This window comes from Anomalospiza imberbis, chromosome 28 (assembly GCF_031753505.1).
Source record: "Anomalospiza imberbis isolate Cuckoo-Finch-1a 21T00152 chromosome 28, ASM3175350v1, whole genome shotgun sequence".
Lineage (NCBI taxonomy): Eukaryota > Metazoa > Chordata > Aves > Passeriformes > Viduidae > Anomalospiza > Anomalospiza imberbis.
In genome coordinates, this window is record NC_089708.1 from 5,140,781 (window position 1) to 5,157,848 (window position 17,068).

Sequence of the window (17,068 nt, forward strand, 5' to 3'; positions counted from 1 at the left end):
CGCATGCGCGGCCGCCGCTGCGCGAAAAGGGGCGCTGCCGCGCCTGCGCGCTGCCGCGCCCCCTGCCGGCGCGCGCGCCGGGCCCGCGGGGCTCTTAAAGGCGCCGCGTCCCGGTACCGACCCCGGCCGCCGGTACCGGCATGGAGGCGGCGGCGACGGCGGCGGCGGCGACAGCGGCCCCGGGCTGGCGCTGCCGGCCGGGGGGACGGCTGGACATGAGCCACGGCTTCGTGCGGCACATCCGCCGCAACCAGCTCGCCAGGTACCGGCACCGGTCCGGCCCTCCCCCACCCCGGGACGCTCGTGCCCGGGCCGGTTTGGCCCCGGCGCTCCTGGGTCCCCGGCACCCGGTAACCGCGCTGTGCCGCCGGTGCCCAGGGACGCGTACGACCGCGCGGTGCGGCAGGCGCGGGGCCGAGCGCGGACGCGGCTGATCCCGGGCCCGGCGCGGCCCCGGCGGCCCGACCAGCAGGTGTACCGGCCCCACCGGGGCGGCGGTGAGCGGCGGCGCACCGGGGCGGCAGGGCCGGGCTCCTGAGGGAGCGGGGCTGCGGGGAGCCCGGGGGATGGGTGGGGAAGGGGCGACAGCCCCGGGGACACCGGGGGCGGCGGGGGACACGGGGGTGGGGGACAGCCGGGATGGGGACACCCGGGGACTGCGGGGACAGCCGGGGATGGGGACACGGGGGTGGGGGACACCGGGAACTGGGGGACACCCGGGAATGGGGGGACAGTCGGGGATTGGGGGACACCCGGGGATTGGGGGACACCGGGAATTGGGGGACACCGGGAATTGGGGGACACCCGGGATGGGGACACCGGGAACTGGGGGACACCCGGGATGGGGACACCCGGGAACTGGGGGACACCCGGGATTGGGGGACACCGGGAATTGGGGGACACCGGGAATTGGGGGACACCCGGGAATTGGGGGACACCCGTGATGGGGACCACCGGGAACTGGGGGACACCCGGAATTGGGGGACACCCGGGATTGGGGGGACACCCGGGATTGGGGGACACCGGGAACTGGGGGACACCCGGGAACTGGGGGACACCCGGGATTGGGGGGACACCCGGGAACTGGGGGACACCCGGAATTGGGGGACCACCGGGAACTGGGGGACACCCGGGAATTGGGGGGACACCCGGAATTGGGGGACACCCGGGGATTGGGGGACACCCGGGGATTGGGGGACACCGGGAATTGGGGGACACCCGGGAATTGGGGACCACCGGGAACTGGGGGACACCCGGGGATTGGGGGACACCCGGGGATTGGGGGACACCGGGAATTGGGGGACACCCGGGATGGGGACACCCGGGAATTGGGGGACACCCGGGGATTGGGGGACACCCGGGATTGGGGGGACACCCGGGATGGGGACACCCGGGAACTGGGGGACACCCGGGATGGGGACACCCGGGAATTGGGGGACACCCGGGGATTGGGGGACACCGGGAATTGGGGGACACCCGGGATGGGGACACCCGGGAATTGGGGGACACCCGGGATGGGGACACCCGGGAATTGGGGGACACCCGGGGATTGGGGGACACCCGGGATTGGGGGGACACCCGGGATGGGGACACCCGGGAACTGGGGGACACCCGGGATGGGGACACCCGGGAATTGGGGGACACCCGGGGATTGGGGGACACCCGGGATTGGGGGGACACCCGGGATTGGGGGACACCGGGAATTGGGGGACACCGGGAATTGGGGGACACCCGGGAATTGGGGGACACCCGGGATTGGGGGACACCGGGAATTGGGGGACACCCGGGAATTGGGGGGACACCCGGGATGGGGGGGACACCCGGGAACTGGGGGACACCCGGAATTGGGGGACACCCGGGAATTGGGGGACACCCGGGATGGGGGGGACACCCGGGAACTGGGGGACACCCGGGGATTGGGGGACACCCGGGATGGGGACACCCGGGAACTGGGGGACACCGGGAATTGGGGGACACCCGGGCCGCTGGCCTGGCGGCCCCGGTGGCCCCGCTGAGGTGCGGGTGCCGCAGGCGGGCCCGGGGCCGATGCCAGCGCGGGGCCCCCCCCCGAGAGCCGCGGGAACCCCCCGGAGCCGGCCCGCGGGCCGCGCCTCTTCTGCCTCGAGTACGAGGGGGACGACGGGCGGGTGACGGCCGTGATCGTGCACCAGGTGCGGCCCGGGGCAGCGGGCGTGCCCGGGGGAACGGCGGGGGAACGGGGGCACGGGGGGTGCCCGGGGGAACGGGGGGGGGCCCGGGGGAACGGGGGGGGAACGGGGGAACGGGGGAACGGGGGGTGCCCGGGGGAACGGGGGGGGGCCCGGGGGAACGGGGGGGGAACGGGGGAACGGGGGAACGGGGGGTGCCGGGTGGGTGGGTTCTTGGCAGAGTGGGGGGTGCCCTGGGAGGGTCCCTGGGGCAGTGGGGGTACCCCTGAGGGGTCCATGGGGCAGTGGGGGTGTCCTGGGGGGTCCCTGGGGCAGTGGGGGTGTCCCCGGGGCAGTGGGGGTGTCCTGGGGACAGTGGGGGTGCCCCTGAGGGGTCCCCGGGGCAGTGGGGGTGTCCTGGGGACAGTGGGGGTGCCCCTGAGGGGTCCCTGGGGCAGTGGGGGTGTCCTGGGGGGTCCATGGGGCAGTGGGGGTGTCCTGGGGACAGTGGGGGTACCTCTGAGGGGTACATGGGGCAGTGGGGGTGTCCTGAGGGGTCCCCGGGGCAGTGGGGGTGTCCTGGGGACAGTGGGGGTGCCCCTGAGGGGTCCCTGGGGCAGTGGGGGTGTCCCCGGGGCAGTGGGGGTACCTCTGAGGGGTCCCTGGGGCAGTGGGGGTGTCCTGGGGGGTCCATGGGGCAGTGGGGGTGTCCTGGGGACAGTGGGGGTACCCCTGAGGGGTCCCTGGGGCCGTGGGGGTGTCCTGAGGGGTCCCTGGGGCAGTGGGGGTGTCTTGGGGACAGTGGGGGTACCCCTGAGGGGTCCCTGGGGCAGTGGGGGTGCCGTGGGTGGGTTCGTGGCACAGTGGGGGGGTCCCCGGGGCAGTGGGGGTGCCCCGGGGGTGCAGCGGTGCCGCGGGTGCCGCAGGGGGACAGCGCCGAGGAGGTGACCCGCCGGGTGTGCGCCCGGAGCCCGCTGGAGCCCCCCCTGCGCAGGGCCCTGTGCCAGCGTGTGCAGGACGAGCTCAGCAAGCGCCGCGGCACCGGGTGACGCTGCCGCAGCCCCCCGGACACTGCCACCCCCACGGGACCGGTGCCACCGCGGGGACCGCTGCTGTCGTTCCCCGTCCCCCACCCGGTGTCAATAAAGGTGCTGCGAGGCTCTGGTGTCTTTCATTGCTCGGGGAAACTGAGGCACGGGGTGGCGGGGAGGGGGAAGTGACGCAGTTCCTGAGTGTCACTTGTCCCCTTCAGCAGCCCCAGGCAGGGCGGCCCCGCGCAGTGACATTGGCTGCCAGGTGCCACCGTGTCCCCTCCCTGTGTGTCCCCACAGTGTCCCCAGCCCCGAGTGTCCCCTCCTCAGGTGCCATTGTGTCCCCAGGGTCCCCTCTGCGTCCCCCTCCTGCCCCCGGCCCAAGTTGGTGGCACCTGTGGCCAAGGCCAGGCGTGCCCAGGGCGCGTCCCCCGAGCTGCTGTCGTGGGCTCTCCCCAGGGTGGGATGTGGGGGTCCTTGTGTTGCTGCAGGGGCAGGCTGAAGACCACCCCCCGGCTGTGTTTGTAGGGTGTCCCAGCAGCCAGGCACAGAGGGGTTGCTGTAGGGCCTGCCCCAAGCAGATTCTGGTGTTCGTTGATTGCAGGGCCTCCCGGGAGGGTCTGGCACCTTTGTTGTTGTGAGAGCTCGCTGGAAATCCTCCCGTCGGTTTGGGACTGGAGGATCTCCCCCCAGCTGATACCACAGCTCTGGTTTTGTAGGGTCTGCCCAAAGAGCTCTTGGTATTTATTTGTTGTAGGCTCTCCCCAGAACATATCCTGGTGTTAATTTATTGTAGGGTCTCCTCAAGAGTTCATCCTGCTGGTTTGTCACTGTGGCGGGGTACGTCCATATCGGATTCTGGGTTCTTGGTTTTTGTAGAGTCATGCCAAAACAGATCCTGGCATTTATTTATTACAGGGTCTCCCCGAAGTTCATCCTCCTGGTTCGGGATCGTGGGGTCTCCCCAAAGAGCTCCTGGTGCTTGTTGTGGTGTTCCCCTCGAGTGGGTCTTGCTGGGTTTTTAATGTGGGGTCTCTTGAGAGCAGATCTTGGAGTTTATTCATTGTAGGCTCGCCCCGAGGATCAGCCCACTGGTTCTTACAGTCACGGTGGGGTGTCCCCGAGAAGTCCTGGTGTTTATTTATGGTGGGTTATTGATTCAGTTATTTGTTATGGTCCCTCAGGCTCTGTCCTCACGGGGCCCCTGCAGTGCTGGCCGGGTGCTTGGTCCCCCCCTGCGGGCTGGGGACAGTGCTGCTGACAGTCCCGGGGGATGACCGTGCCAGGGCCAGCGCCAGTGCCAGCCCCAGGATGAAGAGGAGGAGGAGGCCGAGGCCGAGGGCCACCAGGTGCCACCGCCGGTGTCTCCTGCGCTGGCGCCGCGTCACCGTCCGCGTGGTGCGGGTGAAGGCTTCGCTCTGTGGGGACGTGCAGGGGACAGTCCCACAGAGGGGCTGGGGGCCCTATGGGGACAGACAGACACCCCCCAGCCCTTCTGGGGCCCTGGAGTCTCTCCTTCCCAGGCTGGGTGTTCCCTCAGTGTCCCCAGCCCTGAGTGTCCCTGCAGTGTCCCCAGCCCCCGTGTGCCCCCAAGCCCTGGGTGTCCCCACAGTGTCCCCCAGGACCATAGGTCACCCCAGGGCTCCATGTCCCAGTAGTTTGTCCCTCCTGGGGCTCTCTGTGTTCCCCCCAGAGAGCTCGATGTCCCTAGAGCAGGTGCAGCCCTGCGACTGCTGTCCCCATGGTGTCCCGCAGGGCTCTGTGTGTGTCTCATACGGCTCGGTGTCCCTGTGCTGTCCCTAGAACAGATCCTCCCTGGGGCTTTGTGCCTCTGCGGTGTCCCCTGGCCTCTGTGTCCCCACATTTACATGTCCCCATAGTGCCACACCCCACCCCGGGCCGTGTGTCCCCATAGTGCCACACCCCACCCCGGGCCGTGTGTCCCCATAGTGCCACATCCCACCCCGGGCCGTGTGTGTCCCCATAGTGCCACATCCATCCCCGGGCCGTGTGTCCCCATAGTGCCACACCCCACCCCGGGCCGTGTGTCCCCATAGTGCCACATCCATCCCCGGGCCGTGTGTCCCCATAGTGCCACACCCCACCCCGGGCCGTGTGTCCCCATAGTGCCACATCCATCCCCGGGCCGTGTGTCCCCATAGTGCCACATCCATCCCCGGGCCGAGTGTCCCCATAGTGCCACATCCATCCCCGGGCCGTGTGTCCCCATAGTGCCACACCCCACCCCGGGCCGTGTGTCCCCATAGTGCCACATCCCACCCCGGGCCGTGTGTGTCCCCATAGTGCCACATCCATCCCCGGGCCGTGTGTCCCCATAGTGCCACATCCATCCCCGGGCCGTGTGTCCCCATAGTGCCACACCCCACCCCGGGCCGTGTGTCCCCATAGTGCCACACCCCACCCCGGGCCGTGTGTCCCCATAGTGCCACATCCATCCCCGGGCCGTGTGTCCCCATAGTGCCACACCCCACCCCGGGCCGTGTGTCCCCATAGTGCCACATCCATCCCCGGGCCGTGTGTCCCCATAGTGCCACATCCCACCCCGGGCCGTGTGTCCCCATAGTGCCACACCCCACCCCGGGCCGTGTGTCCCCAGGCCCCGGCCCGGCCCCGCAGCTGCTCCAGGTGTCCCCTGCAGTGCCACCCGCAGTGTCCCGGCCTGTCCCCGCGGTCCCACCGCCTGCCGCAGGTCCCGGGCGCGGCTCTGCAGCTGCTCCAGGTGTCCCTCCCGCTCCAGCGCCCTCGCCACGTTCTGTCGCATCAGCTCCGCCACCTCCTCGGCCTCGCGCTGGCACCGCTCCAGCCCCGCCTGAGGACACGGGGGACAAAGTGGGGACACCGTGGGGACACGGGGGGATGCTATGCTGTGGGAACACCGGGGATGCGGGCGCTGCGGCGAAGGGGACACGGGGACACGGAGATGCCGCGGGGACAGGCAGGGACACCGGGGACATGGGCACCGTGAGGAAGGGGGAGCTGGGGACACAACACGGGGACCAGGGGACATGGGGACACCGGGGACCACCCTGGGGACAAAGCCTGGCCATGGGGACACGGGCACCGCAGGGACAATGGCACTGCGAGACGGGGACACCGACCACCGGGACAGGAAACCGTGGGGACGTGGGCACAGGGCCACCTGAGGATGGCGACCGGGGGGGACACGAGCACTGTGTCCAAACCAGAGCACGCACGGGGACACCGGGACCGCGGGGGACACGCACGACACGCGGGGCCGGGACACGCAGGGACACTCAGGGACACAGGGACGCGGAAAGCCCCGCGCGGGCCACCTCCCACCACCCCCGGGGGCCGCGTCCCTCCCTTCGGCAGGGAGAGCCCGGGGGGCGGCCCCGCACCGGCACCGGCACCGGCACCGGTTCCGGTACCGGCACCGGCACCGGGGGATCCCGCGCCCGGCGGCTCCCGTGGCTCGGAGCCCGCTGTGCCCCTCGCAAAGCGAAAGCGAAAGCGGAGGCGGCGGCGGCCGGGGCTCACCATGGTCCCGGTGCCGCGGGCCGCGGTCGGTGCCGGTAGCGGTGCGCCCGTTCCTGTACCCGTCCCGCCTCGGGCTCCAGCGGCCGCCCCCGCCGGGAGGGACCGGGCCCGCCCCCGGTCACCCGCGAGTGGCCACAGTCCCGGGACACCGCGGCCCACAGCCCGGGACGGGGGTCGCCAGCACCCCCCACTCAAGCCTCCCCAGCTGCCGGGCCCCCGTGTCCCCCGTGTCCCCCGTGCCCCCGTGTCCCCGTGTCCCCCGTCCCTGCAGCCCCCCGGGCCCCCCTTGTCCCCAGGACCCCCGGCCATGTGTCCTTGGCACTGCCCTGTCCTGGGGACAGCCCCGACACAGCCCCACACGTGTCGGTGACCCCAGGTCCCTGCAGAGATGGGGCCACACCAGGACCCCGTGTCCGGGTCCCTGGGGACCCCCCCACGGCCCCGTCCCCGCCCTCCCCTTCTCCTCCCCCCCCAGCCTCCGAGGGTGGCAGTGCCACCACAGTGTCCTTTGTCCCTCGGTGCCTGGCACGGCCCCCGGCGCCCTGGCACGGCACCCTGGCACGGCACCCACCCCCCCACGCGTCCCCTCATGCCTGTGTCCCCACACGTGTCCCCCTCGTGACCCCATGTGAGTGTCCCCACATCCCTGGGGCCTCTTCCCACCGTGTCCCCCCGTGTCCCCATGCATATTCCTGTGTCCCCATGCCTGTTTGCCCCCATGTCCCCATACCCATCTCACATGTCCCCATGTGTCCCCCCATGTCCCCATGTGTCCCCCCATGTCCCCATACCCATCTCACATGTCCCCATGTGTCCCCCCATGTCCCCATACCCATCTCGCATGTCCCCATGTGTCCCCCCATGTCCCCATACCCATCTCACATGTCCCCATGTGTCCCCCCATGTCCCCATACCCATCTCGCATGTCCCCATGTGTTCCCCCATGTCCCCATGTGTCCCCCCATGTCCCCATACCCATCTCACATGTCCCCATGTGTCCCCCCATGTCCCCCTGTGTCCCCATACCCATCTCGCATGTCCCCATGTGTCCCCCCATGTCCCCCTGTGTCCCCCATGTCCCCCTGTGTCCCCCACCTCACACACACACACACACAAGTCCCGTTGCTCTCCCCCCCATCTGTATTTGGGCCCTGGGGTGGCCGTGTCCCCGTGGGGACAGTGGCTCTAGGTGGGGATGGTGCCGGTGGCCAGGAGGATGATGAGGACGATGACGATGACGCCCACGAGGCCGAGGATGACGAGCAGCTTCACGTTCTTCCACCAGTAGCGCCGGGCCATCTTCTGGGACGTGGTGCGGAAGTGCTCTGACTGCAGGGACAGCGCTCAGGGACGTGGGGACACCCCTGACACCCTGGGGACCCCGGCTGCCACCCCAGGGATGCCCATGCCACCCTGGAGAACCCAAATCCCTCAGCCCCTGGCAACACCTCTGTCACCTGGGCACCCCGACTGCCACCCCAGGGACATCGGCTGAGGTCCTGAGGACAGCCCTGCCACCCTGGGGACAACCCTGCCCACCCTGGGGACCCTCTGCTGCCGCTCTGGGGACACCCACTGCAACCCTGGGTACCCCACAGACATCCTAGGGACACCCCCTGCCCCTCCAGGGTCCCATGCCATGCCACTGGGCACCCTGCAGTCCCCTCGGGGACCCCGTTCTCCCTTGGGGATTTGTGTCCCCTGTCCTGGGGACCCAGTGCCACCTCAGGAGCCCTGCACCACCTTGGGGGCTTCGGGACCACCTCAGAGACACCGTGCCACCTTAGGGACCTTGGGTCACCTCAGTGAGCTGTGTGCCCACCCTGGTGACCCCGTGCCTTATGTGGGTACCCCACGCACGTGGCCCCATGCCCACCCTGGTGGCCCCATGCCCCACCCTGGTGACCCAATGCCCATCCTAGTGGCCTCATGCCCACCCTGGTGGCCCCATGCCCCACCCTGGTGACCCTATGCCCACCCTGGTGGCCCCATGCCCACCCTGGTGGCCCCATGCCCATCCTGGTGACCCTATGCCCACCCTGGTGGCCCCATGCCCATCCTGGTGGCCCCATGCCCACCCTGGTGGCCCCATGCCCCACCCTGGTGGCCCCATGCCCACCCTGGTGGCCCCATGCCCATCCTGGTGGCCCCATGCCCACCCTTAGTGGCCCCATGCCCCCCTCTCACGCCCCCCGTGCCCCCTCACCGTGGCCTCCAGGTCCTGGCTCTTGCTGTGCAGCTGCTCCAGGTTCTCTCCCCGCGCCAGGATCCGCTCCACGTTCTGGGTCATGATGGTGGTGACGCCCTGCACCTCCCGCTGCAGCGCCCGCACGCGCCCCTCGCCCCCCGGGCCATCCGCCGCCACGTCCGCCGGGGACCCCCCCGGGACCCCCGCCTGCGGCACAGGGCAAGGGTCAGGGGACGCCCCCTGCACCCCATAAACACCCCACAGCACCCTATAGACCCCCCATGGATGCCCCGGGGCACCCCCAGCGCCCCACCACCCTACAAACACCCCAGGCACCCCAAAGAAAGCCGCCAAGCCCCCCGCATCCCCACATACACCCCCTGAGCGCTCCCCATACCCCACATACACCCTACAGGTGCCCCAAAGGGGCCCACACAGCACCCACGAGGCGCCCCACGCCCACCCCAAGCACCCTCTGTGCACCCCGGGCACCTCTCCAAGCACCGTACAGGCACCCCCGTGACACCCCACGTGGATCTCGGACACCCCACATGGATCTCGGACACCCCACGTGGATCTCGGACACCCCACATGGATCTCGGACACCCCACACGCTCCCCGGATACCCCATACACGCTCTGAAGCACCCCATAAGTGCCTTGAGTCCCCCCCCAGGCACCCCACGCCCACGCCAAGCATCTGCTGAGCACCCCAGGGGCATCCCGGGCACCTCCTCGAGCCCCTCCAGGCACCCCCGACACCCCAAGCCCTCCGGCCCCCCGCAGGCACCCTCCGAGCGCCCCAACGCCCCCCAAGCACGGTTGTCCCCAGGCACCCCGCAGGCCCAGTGCGGAGCCCCCCGCGCCCCGTGTGCACCCCTCGGCACCCCATGTGTACCCCAGGAACCCCAGAGACCCCCTGGGCACCCCAGGGGCGCCCCTCACCCCTTACGGGCGCCCCCGTGCACCCCACAGACAGCCGGGATCACCCCGGCTGCTCCGCCACGCACACCCCGGAGCCCCCACACACCCCGGGGACCCCCGTACCCCGCTCCGGTGCCCCCCGTACCCGCCCCCCGGTGCCCCCCGGTGGCCCCCGGTGCCCCGGCCCCACCATGGTCCGTCCGGTCCCGCTCGGCTCCGCTCCCGCGGCGGCCCCGGTCCCGCCCCGCCTGCCCGGGGCTTCCGGGAGCGGCGGCAGCGCCGGGCGGGGGGCGGGCCCGGGGCGGGCCGGGGGCGCGGCGGGGTCAGGGCGGGGTCAGGGCGGGGCCAGGGCGGGGCCAGGGCGGGGTCGGGGTCCTGCCGAGCCGGGGGGCGCGGGCCGGGGTCTTTGGGGCGGGGCCGGGGTCTTTGGGGCGGGGCCGGGGGTCCCGGTTCGGGGACCCGGGGGCGGAGTTTCAGGTGAGAAGGGGCGGGGCTTGACGGGGTGTGGCATCCTTGTCCCGCCCTCCTCGCCGCTGATTGGCTGCCGCTGCCGTCACGTGCGGGGCGGGGCCGCGGCGATGGCGGCGGCGGCGGCGGGTGCGGAGCGTGGCGGGCGGGGCGGGGGACCCCCGGGGAGCCCCGTGCCCCCTGACCCGTGCCCCCTGACCCGTGACCCCCGGCAGGCCCGGCGCGGCGGAGGCGGCCGGAGCGGGGGGAGGCGGCGGAGCCTCCCCCGAGCCCCACCGGGTCCCCCAAGTCCTCCGGTACCGGCCCCGGGCTGGCGCGGCGGCTGCTGGGGTTCGAGCTACGCGACCTGACGCGATGGCACCGCTTCGTCCGGCTGCTGCACCGGCCGCAGGACCCCGCCGCGCTCGGAGCTTTCCGCGCAGCTTTCGGTCAGCGGGGACGGGGAACCGGGAGCAACCGGGGGAACCGGGGCTGGGAGGGACCGGGAGTGCTTCGGGGACACCGGGCGACCGGGGGCTGCGGGGACCAAGGGGCTCTGAGGGGCACCGGGACAGGAAGACCGCGCACGGGGGGACACCGGGGGAGCACCGGGGGAGCACCGGGGGACAGAGCGAGCAGGGGCTCGGTGAGACCGGTGGGGCTGGGAGGGCTCGGGAGGGATGGAGGAGCTCCGGAGGGCTCCCTGGGGACTCGGGGGGCACAGGGAGGCTGGGCCTGCGGGGGCTCAGGGAATCCGGGGGTTTGGGGGGGTTCAGGGGCTTGGGGAGCGGGGCTGAGAGCCGGGGGTCCCCCCTCCGAGGGGGCCGGCGGCGTCCGGCCGTGACACGTCAGCACCGGAGCAAAGGTCGGGCGATGGCCGGGGCGGGCGGAGCGGTCAGCGCCCGCCCGGACTGACGGCCACTGACCGGCGGACCTCCGCTCGCCCCCCAGGGCTGCTGATGGCCCTGGACGTGCCGCAGGAGCGGGGCCTGGGCCACCTGGACCAGCGGTACCTGGACGGGCTGGAGGTGTGCCGCTTCCCCCTGCTGCCCTTCCTGGCGCCGCTGCCCCTGGACTGGATGTACCTGCTCTACACCGTCATGTTCCTGGGTACGGGGCAACGGGGGAACGGGGGGCACTGGGGCAGGAACCGGTGTGGGATGTGGGCAGGAACGGGGGTGGCACTGGGGCACTAACAGGGATGGGATGTGGGCAGGAACCATGGCAGGGGCTGGCACTGGAGCAGGAACGGGGCTGGGATGTGGGCAGGAACGGGGGTGGGATGTAGGCAGGAATGGAGGTGGCACTGGAGCAGGAACGGGGCTGGGATGTGGGCAGGAATGGGGGTGGGATGTGGGCAGGAACAGGGGGGCACTGGAGCGGGAACGGGGCTGGGATGTGGGCAGGAATGGGTGTGGGATGTGGGCAGGAATGGAGGTGGCACTGGGGCAGGAATGGGGGTGGGATGTGGGCAGGAATGGAGGTGGCACTGGGGCAGGAACAGGGCTGGGATGTGGGCAGGAATGGGGGTGGGATGTGGGCAGGAATGGAGGTGGCACTGGAGCGGGAACGGGGGTGGGATGTGGGCAGGAACAGGGGGGCACTGGGGCAGGAACGGGGGGCACTGGGGCAGGAACCGGGGCTGGGATGTGGGCAGGATCCACGGCAGGGGCTGGCACTGGGTGGCAATGGGCACTGGGACTGGCAGGGGAGCTGGGGCAGGCTGGGGGGACAGGGACATGCCGGGGGTGCTGTGCCCGCAGGAGCGCTGGGCATCATGCTGGGGTGCTGCTACCGGCTGAGCTGCGTGGCGTTCCTGTGCCCCTACTGGTACCTGCTGCTGCTGGACAAAACCTCCTGGAACAACCACTCCTACCTCTACGGGCTGCTGGGCTTCCAGCTGGCACTGCTGGGCGCCGACCGCTACGGGTGGGCACCTGGGGGGCTGCAGGGACCCCCAGAGCACAGGGAGCCTCTGGGGGCGCGGGGGGCGCTGGGGATCCGCAGGGCAGCAGGGTGGTGACGTGGGGCTGGGGTTCCCATGGGGTGGCAGAGGTTGTGGGGTCCCTCGCGGCACCAGGGTCCCAGCGGGGCGGCCCGGACCCCCGGGTCCCCACGGCACTGGGTGCTCAGGGGGTGGCACAGGTCCTGGGGACCCCCTGGGGTGGCATTGGCCACAGTGTCCCCAGCAGGTGGCACAGGTCCCAGGGGTGTGTCCCCAGGGGACATCCCTGTGGCACTGTGTACCCACCTGGTGGGACAGGGGCTGGTGCCACCCCTGGCTCTGTGTCCGCGCCGTGTCCCCACGGCTCTGGCAGTGGGTGACAGCGGCCTTGTCCCCCCGTGTCCCCGCAGCTCCGTGGACGGGCTCTTCCGGCCCCGCAAGCGCAACGCCCACGTGCCGCTGTGGAACTACGCCCTGCTGCGTGCCCAGGTGGGTGACACTGCCCCGGAACCCCCGGGACCCCCGGGACCCCCTGACCCTGCCCCTGCCCCCCAGGTGTTCATCGTGTACTTCATCGCGGGGCTGAAGAAGCTGGACGCCGACTGGGTCGGGGGCTTCTCCATGGGGACCCTCGCCCGGCACTGGCTCTTTGCACCCTTCAGGTCAGGGCAGGGGTGAGGAGGGCGACAGTGGAGGGCTGGGCGTGGGTGAGGGGGAGGATGAGGAGGATGAAGGGGGTTGACGAGGGTGCAGTGGAATTGAGGGGTCCAAGGTGAGGATGGGGAGGGGGTGACAGGAAGGAATGGGACACAGCGAGGAGGGTGAGGGGATGAAGGCAGGGATGGCATGGCGTGGCACGGTGAGGGTTATGGGCTTGGAGATGAGCTTAAGGAGGTTTGATGATGATGGGGAAGGGAGGGGGGCTGACGGGCCGGGGGTGGGATGAGGAGGGGTACAGGGGGATGGGTTTGGCTCCAGGATGAGGAATGTGACAGACGGGAGGAGGAAGGTGAGGGAGGGGGCTGAGGAAGGGCAGGGTGAGGCTGAGGACGGTGCTGGGGAGAGGCCGATGCCGAGGAAGGCTCCGTGGCCAGGCTGGTGCTGTCGGAGGAGCTGACCAGCCGGCTGGTGGTGCACGGCGGGGGGCTGGTGCTCGACCTCTCCGCCGGCTTCCTGCTCTTCTTCGACGCCACGCGGCCCCTCGCCCTCGTCTTCGTCACCTACTTCCACTGCATGAACTCCCAGCTCTTCAGCATCGGTGAGGGGGCGCACGGCACCCCCAGACCCCCCCCCAGTGTGCCCAGGGCACCCCCAGAGCAGCCCCAACCTGGACGTGGGACCCCTGGGTAGCCCCAAACACCCCCAGCCAGGGCGAGCTCCCCCCCCCCAGTCCTGAACAGGAGTGCCCAGACACCCCAAAACCCCCTGGCCCTGTGCAGGGACCCCCCAGTTCCGGACAGGAGCACCCCCCACCCCCGGGCGCAGTGGGGGTCCCTAAGTGTCCTCTCCCCAGGCATGTTCTCCTACACCATGCTGGCCACCAACGGGCTCTTCTGCCGGCCCGAGTGGCCACGGGGGCTCCTGGCCCGCTGCCCACCCTGGCTGCAGGGCTGGCTCCCCAGCACAAAGCCCCCCCAGCCCAGCCCCGACTGCCACTACGGGGGCCGGAGGGCCCGGGGGGGCCTTCGGCCTCGCCAGCACTTGGCTGCAGCCTTCACCATCCTCTACGTGCTGGAGCAGCTCTTCCTGCCCTACTCCCACTTCATCACCCAGGTGGGCACCGGGGAGGGACCGGGCAGACGGTCTGGGGCCAAGGGGGTGGTCTGAGGATAGGGAGAGGGGACCGGGGGATGTGGAGGGCATTCGGGGGCACCTAGGGGGCAGTTTGGGGGATGGGGGGGCATTTGGGGTGGTAAAAGGGGAATGCTGGTGGGTATGGGGGGGTCCCTGTGGCCTCCTTGTGCTCCCCTGTGCTCTGCGACCCCCCCCGCGTCCCCTCAGGGCTACAACAACTGGACCAACGGGCTCTACGGCTACTCCTGGGACATGATGGTCCACTCCCGCTTCCACCAGCACGTCAAGATCACCTACAGGGACGGGCTCACCGGGGAGGTGGGCTACCTGAAACCAGGGGTGAGTGACCCCCTCGCTCCCACACACGGGGACTTCTCCCAGGGGCCGCAGTTTCCTTCATCCCTCATTTTGCCCCCGTGCCTCCGTTTCTCCCCGCATTTCCCCATCACTCGTGGAACAACCCCTGTGCCTCGTTTTTCCCTATTCCTCATTTCCTCCATCCCTCGTTGCCTCAGTTTCTCCTATCCCTCGTTCTCCTGTCCCTGTCTCCCTCAGTTTCCCCACACCGCTGTCCCCGTGCCTGTTTCCCGGCGGTGCTGCCCCATGCCTCAGTTTCCCTGCAGTGTTGCGCCGTGGCTCAGTGTCCCCGTACCTCAGTTTCCCTACGGCGCTGCCCCGTGGCTCAGTTTCCCTGTGCCTCAGTTTCCCCGCGGTGCTGCCTCGTGCCTGTTTCCCCGCGGCACTGCTCTGTGCCTCAGTTTCCCTGTGCCTCGGTTTCCCCGCGGTGCTGCCTCGTGCCTGTTTCCCCGCGGCACTGCTCTGTGCCTCAGTTTCCCTGTGCCTCGGTTTCCCCGCGGTGCTGCCCCGTGCCTCAGTTTCCCCGCGGCTCCCTCCCAACAGGCGTTCACGCAGAGCCGCCGCTGGCGGGACCACGCCGACATGCTGAAGCAGTACTCGGCCTGCCTGAGCCGGCTGCTGCCGCGCTACAACGTCAGCCAGCCCCAGATCTACTTCGACGTCTGGGTGTCCATCAACGAGCGCTTCCAGCAGAGGTGACACCGGGGACACCGGGGACACTGGGGACACCGGGGCCGTGGGGGACCCGCGGGTGGGGCTGGGCTGCACCCCGCGGGCACCGTCACTTCCAGGAGGGGCTTGGGGGCACACGCGGGATTCGGGGGCGCCGCGGGCTCCTGACACCTCGTCCCCCCAGACTCGTGGACCCCCGCGTGGATCTGGTCCGGGCCCCGTGGTCCCCCTGGACCCCCACGCCATGGCTGCTCCCGCTGCTCGTGGATCTGTCGCCGTGGCGCCAGCGGCTGCAGGAGCTGGAGGCGCAGCTGGACGGACACACGGACACCGTGTTCATCGCAGACTTCCCCGGTGGGGCCCTGGGGTGGGCCACGGGGCACGGAGGGGTCGGTGGGGTGCAGGGCTCCCGGGGGTTCAGGGTGCAGGGCGTGGGGCATCCTGAGGTTGAGGGGGTTTTGGGGCACGGTGGGAGGGTGGCAGTAGAGGACGTGGGGGGCACCTGAGCGCCGGGGGGGATGAGGGACAGGGGTCCCGGGGTTCGGGGCGGGGGTACGGAGCCAGCTGTGTTCCAGGCCTGCACCTGGAGAACTTTGTGAGCGAGGACCTGGGCAACACGAGCCTGCGGGGGTGCTGCGGGGGCAGGTGCTGGTGGAGCTGGTGGAGCAGCGGCAGAACCGCTCTCTGCAGGAGGGCGAGGGCATGCAGGTGAGGCTCGGGGGGACCCCGGGGCACGGGGGGGTGCCCGGGGGTGCTGACGCCCCGTTCCCCCAGCTGCCGGCGGGGCAGTACCACAAGGTGCACACGGTGTCCCCGGAGCCCTCGTGCTACATGTACCTGTACGTGAACACCACGGCGCTGGAGCTGGAGCAGAACCTGACGCGGCTGCGGGAGCTGCGGGAGCGCTGTGCGCAACGGCACCGGTGAGACGGGGGCGCCCCCAGACACCCAGCGCCTCGGCCCTGGGCACCCCTGGCACCCGGCAATCCCCGAGTCCTTCACGCCTTGCTTCCGGGACCCCAAAATCCCCATCACCTGGGGGACCCCAAGGGTTCCGTCAGCTCGGCTCCTGGTGAGCAGCGGGCCGAGGGCATCACGGAAGACCCCAGTTGCTGTCGCTGGGGCGGGGGGGACAGCAGGGTCCCCAAATTCCAGTCACCTCATTCTGTGGTGAGCGACAGCATGGGAGAATGACGGGCACCGCCCGTCCCCGTCCCTGGCGTGGGGAGATCGCGGCACCGTGCCCGCTTCCCATCACCAGACCGGGGGGCTCACGGGCACCCCACGAGCCCCGTCACCTCTGTGCCTCCCCAGAGCAGTCCCCGCTGCCCCCCGAGCTGCGTCCCCTCCTGGGGGAGCCCCTGCCCGCGGGGGCCCCGCTGGACCCGCTGGTGTCGCTGTTCCTGCGGCGGGAGCAGCGCCAGCAGCGCCGCGAGCGCGAGTCCGGCCCGGCCCAGCGCCTGCGGCGCTTCCTCCGCAGGAAGTTCTTCCTCTTCCGCCGCAGGTCAGTGCTGACGGCCCCCGTCCCCTCGTCCCCCTGCCCCCGGTGCCCCCGGTGCCCACCGCTGTCCCCGCAGTGCCCTGATGACGCTGATCGCGCTGCGGAACCTGGCGCTGGGCCGCCCGGCCCCGGAGCGCCTGGCACAGGAGGTGGCCTTCGCCAGCTGGCGCGGGGAGGAGGAGGAGGAGGCTCGGCCCGAGACCGACGGGGGGGCCCCGAGGGGCCCCGAGCTCTGAACACGCCAAATAAATGCGGTTTTGTAAGCCAGAAATCCTCCCGTGCCTCAGTTTCCCCCCGTAAGCAGCCCGCCTGCCCTGTGCGTTCCCCACCCGCTGTACCCCTTCCCTCCATCCCGCAGCCCCCAGACCCCTTCCCTTCCCGGTGCATGCATCCCCTCTCCCCAGTTCCCCCTCACACCCCACTTTCCTCCAAACTCCTTTCCCCATTCCTCAGCACTGCCCCAAAGCCGTTGCCCCCAGTGCTCATTCCTGCCCTGTACCTCCACTCCCCCCACCCCAGGACCCTGAGCCTCAGTTTCCCCCCA

General features: G+C 70.8%; 4 protein-coding genes across 4 annotated transcripts; 2 read left to right on the forward strand and 2 right to left on the reverse strand.

Annotated features, from left to right (window-relative positions):
- Window positions 1-51: 51 nt before the first annotated feature.
- C28H2orf68 (chromosome 28 C2orf68 homolog) lies at window positions 52-3,288 on the forward strand. Its single transcript, XM_068174615.1, has 4 exons — window positions 52-262; window positions 379-497; window positions 2,032-2,171; window positions 3,074-3,288. Exons 1-4 carry the CDS (start codon window positions 141-143, stop codon window positions 3,194-3,196), a joined length of 504 nt encoding a protein of 167 aa, XP_068030716.1. The 5' UTR covers window positions 52-140; the 3' UTR covers window positions 3,197-3,288.
- A 148-nt stretch (window positions 3,289-3,436) lies between these two features.
- LOC137463432 (vesicle-associated membrane protein 5-like) lies at window positions 3,437-6,829 on the reverse strand. Its single transcript, XM_068174617.1, has 3 exons — window positions 6,698-6,829; window positions 5,877-6,008; window positions 3,437-4,596 (listed from the first exon to the last, which is right to left on the reverse strand). The coding sequence occupies exons 1-3, from the start codon at window positions 6,698-6,700 to the stop codon at window positions 4,372-4,374; spliced, it is 360 nt and encodes a 119-aa protein (XP_068030718.1). The 5' UTR covers window positions 6,701-6,829; the 3' UTR covers window positions 3,437-4,371.
- Window positions 6,830-7,824: 995 nt separating this feature from the next.
- VAMP8 (vesicle associated membrane protein 8) lies at window positions 7,825-10,016 on the reverse strand. Its single transcript, XM_068174391.1, has 3 exons — window positions 9,999-10,016; window positions 8,904-9,092; window positions 7,825-8,026 (listed from the first exon to the last, which is right to left on the reverse strand). Exons 1-3 carry the CDS (start codon window positions 9,999-10,001, stop codon window positions 7,883-7,885), a joined length of 336 nt encoding a protein of 111 aa, XP_068030492.1. The 5' UTR covers window positions 10,002-10,016; the 3' UTR covers window positions 7,825-7,882.
- A 329-nt stretch (window positions 10,017-10,345) lies between these two features.
- On the forward strand, window positions 10,346-16,795 carry GGCX (gamma-glutamyl carboxylase). Its single transcript, XM_068174365.1, is given in 17 exon segments — window positions 10,346-10,405; window positions 10,492-10,704; window positions 11,207-11,365; window positions 12,019-12,184; window positions 12,611-12,689; window positions 12,756-12,862; window positions 13,295-13,458; window positions 13,714-13,973; window positions 14,202-14,333; window positions 14,895-15,046; window positions 15,208-15,377; window positions 15,599-15,651; window positions 15,654-15,731; window positions 15,798-15,929; window positions 15,931-15,946; window positions 16,338-16,527; window positions 16,601-16,795. Coding segments are annotated over 17 exon segments (2,250 nt in total). The 5' UTR covers window positions 10,346-10,386; the 3' UTR covers window positions 16,761-16,795.
- The last annotated feature ends 273 nt before the right edge of the window (window positions 16,796-17,068 follow it).